General features: G+C 51.8%; 1 protein-coding gene across 5 annotated transcripts in view; it reads right to left on the reverse strand.

The window, feature by feature from the left end:
• The window catches only part of CRYL1 (crystallin lambda 1), a 29,806-nt gene that overhangs the window by 15,760 nt on the left and 5,877 nt on the right, over positions 1 to 8,169 (reverse strand). For all 5 annotated transcript variants that reach the window (XR_013588494.1, XM_078616369.1, XM_078616367.1 and 2 more), the window contains one exon: positions 3,659 to 3,766. Coding sequence is in view for 4 of the 5 variants with exons in the window: in XM_078616369.1 (XP_078472495.1) it covers positions 3,659 to 3,766 (108 nt within the window). In the remaining variant the exon portion in view is untranslated. The remainder of the gene's footprint in view (positions 1 to 3,658; positions 3,767 to 8,169) is intronic.

The following is an 8,169-nucleotide window of genomic DNA, read 5'->3' on the forward strand; positions in this document are numbered from 1 at the left end:
ATCATGACAGGTGCTGTGGGCGTGGGCTGTGAATGGCCAGGAGATGTCAGCAACGCAATGGCAATCTTGAATCTGTATGGAGCTTCAAGTGTAATTAGCTCCTCGTATGCGTGGGTCCTCTCCGGGTACGCGAAAGTCCTCCCACCTATCAGTCATTCAAGTAATTGGTAAAACTTTGTAGGAACTCTTAAAAATTACACTCAGAAAGGCTTCCTGGGTAAAAGATATTATTGATAGATATAGTTCAATAAGAACTGCCAGAAAATCTATCATGAATCTCAATCAGCCAATACCTGGTTACATTAAATAAAAACTGGATTTGGCGTGCATATAAAGCATTTGTGCAGAGGTGATCAGTGTAAATGTTCGTCGAGTTGAACTGTGAAAGGCAAAGTGCGTCTCCGTCTGCTATATTGGTATCCGCATCTGTGTTTGTTACCCCAGGCAGCTAAGACAGACAACGGTGGATGTGGTACGGTGATGAGATTCCATTATAGTTCCATGGTTTTAAAGACAGCAGTTCATTCCAACCAGCGTCAGCTTCTGCAATGTGTGTTGATGGCTCCCCCTGTTGGGAAGATTGTCTCTTGCCTGGGGGATCGCTCTCAACGCGTGTTTGCTATCACAGCGTTCTTCCATTTGGGAACACTTTTCGCACAACACGGAACGCACACCGGTATAACGCGGAACGCGCTCCGTTATAACGCGGAACGCGCTCCGTTATAACGCGGAAGATGCTCCGTTATAACGCGGAAGATGCTCTGTTATAACGCAGATGCTCCGTTATAACGCAGTTTCTGAGCGGTCGACGACCAACTGCTCTCTTTAGCTGCGTGGTTGAGCGCGACGGTGATACACGGAATGATACAGCAACACGGCGGCGTATCCTCAGTTATTAGTCCCACCATCTCACTATGGGTGCGTACATCGTATGTCGCCAAAGTTTATCGTTATATTTTTTACAGGAAATTGTTTTCACTTAATGCGTTTTTTGCTTAACGCTGCACTTTTCAGGAACCGCGTTAAACGAGGACTTACTGTCCAATAGCGTCAGACGTGTTAGGGCTGCGTGGTGACGTGTGAGGGCTGCGTGGTGACGTGTTAGGGCTGCGTGGTGACGTGTTAGGGCTGCGTGGTGACGTGTTAGGGCTGCGTGGTGACGTGTTAGGGCTACGTGGTGACGTGTTAGGGCTGCGTGGTGACGTGTTAGGGCTACGTGGTGACGTGTTAGGGCTGCGTGGTGACGTGTTAGGGCTACGTGGTGACGTGTGAGGGCTGCGTGGTGACGTGTTAGGGCTACGTGGTGACGTGTTAGGGCTGCGTGGTGACGTGTGAGGGCTGCGTGGTGACGTGTTAGGGCTACGTGGTGACGTGTTAGGGCTACGTGGTGACGTGTTAGGGCTACATGGTGACGTGTTAGGGCTACGTGGTGACGTGTTAGGGCTACATGGTGACGTGTTAGGGCTACGTGATGACGTGTTAGGGCTACATGGTGACGTGTTAGGGCTACGTGGTGACGTATTAGGGCTACGTGATGACGTGTTAGGGCTACGTGATGACGTGTTAGGGCTACGTGGTGACGTGTTAGGGCTACGTGATGACGTGTTAGGGCTACGTGGTGACGTGTTAGGACTATGTGACGTGTTAGGCTGCGTGGTGACGTGTTAGGCTGCGTGGTGATGTATTAGGGCTACGTGGTGACGTGTTAGGGCTACGTGGTGACGTGTTAGGACTATGTGACGTGTTAGGCTGCGTGGTGACGTGTTAGGGCTACGTGGTGACGTGTCAGGGCTACGTGGTGACGTGTTAGGGCTGCGTGGTGAGGTGTTAGGGCTACGTGGTGACGTGTGAGGGCTGCGTGGTGACGTGTTAGGGCTGCGTGGTGAGGTGTCAGGGCTACGTGGTGACGTGTTAGGGCTACGTGGTGATGTGTTAGGCTGCGTGGTGACGTGTTAGGGCTACGTGGTGACGTGTTAGGGCTGCGTGGTGACGTGTTAGGGCTGCGTGGTGAGGTGTTAGGCTGCGTGGTGACGTGTTAGGGCTACATGGTGACGTGTTAGGGCTGCGTGGTGAGGTGTTAGGCTGCGTGGTGACGTGTTAGGGCTGCGTGGTGACGTGTTAGGCTGCGTGGTGACGTGTTAGGGCTACATGGTGACGTGTTAGGGCTACGTGGTGACGTGTTAGGGCTACGTGGTGACGTGTTAGGGCTACGTGGTGACGTGTTAGGGCTGCGTGGTGACGTGTTAGGGCTACATGGTGACGTGTCAGGGCTACGTGATGACGTGTTAGGGCTACGTGGTGACGTGTTAGGGCTACTTGATGACGTGTTAGGGCTACATGGTGACGTGTTAGGGCTACATGGTGACGTGTTAGGGCTACATGGTGACGTGTCAGGGCTACGTGATGACGTGTTAGGGCTGCGTGGTGACGTGTTAGGGCTACATGGTGACGTGTTAGGGCTACGTGGTGACATGTTAGGGCTACGTGGTGACGTGTTAGGGCTACGTGGTGATGTGTTAGGGCTACATGGTGACGTGTTAGGGCTACGTGGTGACGTGTTAGGGCTACGTGGTGACGTGTTAGGACTATGTGACGTGTTAGGCTGCGTGGTGACGTGTTAGGCTGCGTGGTGACGTGTTAGGGCTGCGTGGTGACGTGTTAGGGCTACGTGGTGACGTGTTAGGGCTACGTGGTGACGTGTTAGGGCTACGTGGTGACGTGTTAGGGCTACGTGGTGACATGTTAGGGCTACGTGGTGACGTGTTAGGGCTGCGTGGTGACGTGTTAGGGCTACGTGGTGACGTGTTAGGGCTACGTGGTGACATGTTAGGGCTACGTGGTGACGTGTTAGGGCTGCGTGGTGACGTGTTAGGGCTGCGTGGTGACGTGTTAGGGCTACGTGGTGACGTGTTAGGCGAGTGGGAAGCTGTCCTCTAGGATTGTCGAGTTGATACTGCTGCTTCAGGCTATTGCGGTGCACGGATTAGCACTGGACTTGTGATCCAGAGGCCGGCAGCTTAGGTGCAATCTCCCGGCACGGCAGCTGCAACAATTGCCCACGACTGCCTCTGTCCACCCATCAGTGTTAATGGGAACATGAGAGTTTATCAATTGGCAGGTCGCATTGGGCGAGATAAAGTGTGGGTACTCCCAGCACCTGTAACAAGTCTGTGCAGCATGCCAGCAGAGGCCAAAATAACCAGCAGAGGGCAGCTCTCGCGAGCTCGCGGTATGTCCAAACTTGTCTATCTTTTACAGAGAGAAAATGCGGGATTTAAAAAACATCTTTTTATTTTACGAGTTAAGGGCCACTGAGCTATGTAGCTCTTGTTCAGAAGCGACCTGACCACCAATGATTGCTCATCAGTGGCTTATCATGTGGAACGTATCGCAGCCAAATACTGTAAACGCCTGATGTTGATCCTCTCTCAAACCTCCCTATCCTTGGCAAAGTCCTAGTAAGGGTCATTTTCCAATGACCTCCATGACCCAGTGCATTCCGATTTCTTCTAAAGGTAATTCTACATTCTTACGCCTTCGTCAATGACGTTCCCCTCCGATCGTGGCTCACTCTCGCTCCTCGCTCTCCTTGACATGTGTGCTGCTCTTGTGACCTCGATGCCCCCTCGTCGTGTCTATGGGGCGAGTATCTCGGTACCGGATGGCCTGCAGGGCCTTCTCCACGACGCCGGGCAGCGAGTCGTAGAGGCGCACGGGGAAGCCCGCGGCAGCAAACAGCATGGCCCAGCTCCGGCCAATTAGCCCGCTGTAAGACACGCAACACCGACACGCAGGCAGACATTGGTTCGTTCATCACGTGCGGTCGGCGAAGGAACGTGACGCCAATCGTGTGGCCGATTGCCACAGCATACGCATAGACTGCTCTTGCTGCTGTCCACCGGCGTCTCGAGTGATCTGTTTGATCCACGGATCACGGGGGGGGGGGCGACCGTAGGAGCGGCGCCGTCTCTCTCTGGGGGTCGCAGTTCTCACTTAGGACGTCAAACACCACCTGAAGTGCGCAACTTGCTGGAAAATAAAACTAAAAAAGCCTTTGATAATATTAAAGAGCAAATACAGCTCTTGTATTTGATAATAACTGCCCCAGGTTGACCGTTTACACGGTGGACTTGAAATCCAGAGATCACCGGTGCAAACTCCTGGCGCAGCAGCGACACACAAGAGGGCAAGTCTCTTACGTTCCTCCACCTCTGTCCACCGAGCGGTGTAAATTGGTACCGCCAGTTCGTCCATCGGTGGGTCCCGCGTGATGGGGCAGTGTGTGGGTACTCCACCCTCTTTTAAGACGTCATGCAAGCGTGGAAGAGTAGGCCAAAAGCCTCCGAGTGGAGATCACTAGAGCTCCCTCCCGTGGAGGCCCTTTTGCCAGCAGTGGTGGACTGGGCAATAATGTCAGAGCTGCGTGTTTACGGCTATCTTTGAAAAAAACACGCACACATTAGCAAAAATAGCAACACTTCAAGATAAAATCCGCTACCTGGGGCCCTATCTGTCAATTCATCGTGTTTACAAACTCAATGGTCAATGTTAAATCTCCCTTCACGTAATAAGTTACACAATAACAGCCCAGTAGCTTAATGAATACAAATTAACACGGTAATGTCAAAGCCCCTGTGTGGTGGGGCTCAAGTGCCCAGGACAATGTGATGCTTCTGTCACTGAACACTTTGAACGTGCGGCGTTTAAGCGACTTTGGTCACGGACGGTGGGGGGGGGGGTTACTTTGTGTCAGCACACCGGGTCGGTATCGCTGAGGTCCTGGGTTCATATCCCATACTGTCAACCCCTTATCAGTGCCCCCTACCTCATTACAGACCAACTCAGACCTTATTGGTCACCCCGTGCCCTTGTAAATCTCAACGTTCATCTTACAAAGCCCGTATTGAAACGGCTGTACGCCGTATGGACCCAAACACTCAATTTCCATGTACAACAATACACGTAATCCATACGGGTCGACAGGTATGATATCCACACAACCTGTCATTGAACAGAAGTTTCAATTGCTGTGAGTTCATAGTCTCAGCACAGCCACCAACAACTGCACAACAAAACCAATCACAGTTAAGATTAAGGTTTCACTTGATTTGGCTTATTCCACTTTTGAAAAAAGAAAGTTGTTTAAACGGCACGCGGTGCATGACGCGAGAACGTCAACCGAGGAGACGGAATGAAGAAATCAGCTTGTGTGGAGGTACTAGGTGGAGTAGTCTCACAATCGTGAGAAGTGGCAGCAGCTTAAGGAGTCTCTCATGCAATATGGTATGCCGGACATATAAAGCTTGTGCATTTGATGATCTCAAATTTAGAAGTTTCATTTAACAACACATGGTTTAACTCGGGAGTGATACATTGCGGAGGGTGGCATTCTTGACTGAGCATGAAGGGGTATGGGCATCGTGCTCGAGGGCACGCGAGGCCTTGTTGAAGGTGTCCGCTTCTCGGCTCTCTCCCTGGTGCAGTGTGAAACTCTGCCGACGAACATGAACGAGGGCGTGCCACCACTTCGTGAAATGACAGAACACAATTAGGGAATCACTCGTGTTAAAATTAAAGCACATGTTTAACAAGCGTCATTTCTCTACAGGCACAGGCGTGAATTCACTATTCCTTCAATGCACTTATGAGGCACTGGCAACGCTAATGCAATGCAACTTTAGTACTAATAATAGTTTACTGTTAATATTTCACCAACCACAAGTGTCTTAATCAGTTAAGAGTTTAACCCAAAAGCACTGAAATTTCCATACACATCCAACCTGTCAACATGCAAGTTCTTTCATGTTTTAAACAGATGAGTTGCTGGATGAGGGTTCCCCCCATGCCGTGTAGATAATCATGACCATACTTCACCACGCTGGACAGTGTGGGTCGGTGAGGTCAAATAGCAAAGAAGTACAATGGAGCAGTGGATTTATCTCCGCTCCCTTCTGGTGCCCAGCACGTAGCGGCGAAGCACGTTGACAAGCTGTCTGTGGATGGAGATCACCCGTCCAAGAACTATCCAGGCTCAACCTTACTCAGCTCGTGAGATCTGACAAAACCAGGCCCATGCCGAGTGATTTAGTGCGAGACAAACGGTAGTACAAGACCACAATGCCGTGTAGCAAGGGGTGATGTCTCACCTACAGCGCTACGCTGCGTTACGAACCCGGCAAACCAGAGTTAAGATTCCCGCTCACGGCCAACAGCGGTGATGATTATCTAAACTGGTCCTGGGCCTCCCTTAGGGCGACTCGGCCTCAAATGAATACCTGGTGAGGTGTGTAAACATCACGAGGGATACCAAGGCGAACAGGCGTGGTGTGGGCCACCCACCCCCTCGTGTGCTGTGCCGGCCTTCATAGGTGCCCGCTAGCAGCACTTGCCCCAACAGTCTGTTAAGGCTATACGGGGGATCTTTGTCTTTGATGTCTGACCTACGTGCTAAATGACCATGCACCGACATCTGCCGAGTCACAAACACCGACAGATTCATGTCAAGTGCGGCATCAGTGGCAGTTAATTTTAGAATAGAAAATAGGAGTGTACGCTGTGTGACATCAACTGTTTATAGATTTCCTTAGTCCAACACTGCTGCAGTGTATTAAGCAAGGGGCTGTCTGCATTAACTCGGTGTGTCTATGACTCGGGGGCAGGCAACCTGCGGACCCGGAGCCGCATCCAGTGGCGTTTTAAAGGCTGCATTGTGCCCCTTAACATCCTGAGTATTGTACCGAATTCGAAAAAAAAAGTTCTTGTTATTTTAGTTGCCGACCCCTGACCGTGGGAGTCCAGTTCACCATGGGAGTCCAGTTTACCATGGCAGTCCAGTTCTCCATGGGAGTCCAGTTCACCATGGGAGTCCAGTTTACCATGGGAATCCAGTTCACCATGGAAGTCCAGTTTACCATGGGAGTCCAGTTTACCATGGGAGTCCAGTTCACCATGGGAGTCCAGTTTACCATGGCAGTCCAGTTTACCGTGGGAGTCTAGTTCACCATGGGAGTCCAGTTCACCATGGGAGTCCAGTTTACCATGGGAATCCAGTTCACCATGGGAGTCCAGTTTACCATGGCAGTCCAGTTCACCATGGGAGTCCAGTTTACCATGGGAGTCCAGTTCACCATGGGAGTCCAGTTTACCATGGGAATCCAGTTCACCATGGGAGTCCAGTTTACCATGGCAGTCCAGTTCACCATGGGAGTCCAGTTTACCATGGCAGTCCAGTTCACCATGGGAGTCCAGTTTACCATGGCAGTCCAGTTTACCGTGGGAGTCTAGTTCACCATGGGAGTCCAGTTCACCATGGGAGTCCAGTTCACCATGGGAGTCCAGTTCACCATGGGAGTCCAGTTCACCATGGGAGTCCAGTTTACTATTGGCAGTGGCCGGCAACCTACGGCTCATTAAGGAGAGCTGCTTCGTGACGTTCTGTATTAAGGAGCAATGTCTCGTCGTATTGAGTTGTTTGCCAATTTTGTAAACAATGTCTGGTCTTGTTATTGTATTTGTGGACTCGTGGTCTACGTGGTGCACGTGGGGAGCGGTGGCGCAGCGGTTAGCGCTGAGCTGCGAACCCGGTGACCCGAGTTCGAGTCCCACTCACGGCCACCAACACCGTTGGCGATTATCTGAACCGGCCCTGGGCCTCCCCTAGGTCTACTCAGCTTCAAATGAGGACCTGGTGCGGTGTGCGGTAAACATTACCACTATGGAGACAAAGGCGGCCGGGCGTGGTTCTGGTCACCCACCCCCTCGTGTGCCGTGCCGGCCTTAATAGGTGCTCGCTAACAGCACTTGCCCCAACAGTCTGTTTGGGCTACTTTGGGATCTTTGTCTTTGTACATCGCCAATGACCGAGTCGGCCTGAATGTCACCCAGGTCCCGTTACAATTCGGATGAAGCTCAGCTGACACGAGCCTGGGTCGCGCTCGGATGGGCGCCCACTGTGCACCACGAACAGGTCACAGCCCACCGGTGGCCTGCACCCCGCTCCCACACCGACCTGCACTCACCAGAGTGGTGAAGTATGGTCAAATATTACCCGTGGCCCGCGAGGGCTTGGGGAGGCTAATCGTTGATCTGGCTACACACACATTAGCAGGTAGTACATGAGATAGTAATTGTCAGTGTGTACATGATCTAGCGGTATCTTATTCCACTGCT

Source organism: Lampetra planeri, chromosome 50 (genome assembly GCF_965212315.1).
Source record: "Lampetra planeri chromosome 50, kcLamPlan1.2.h2, whole genome shotgun sequence".
NCBI classification, from domain to species: Eukaryota; Metazoa; Chordata; class Hyperoartia; order Petromyzontiformes; family Petromyzontidae; genus Lampetra; species Lampetra planeri.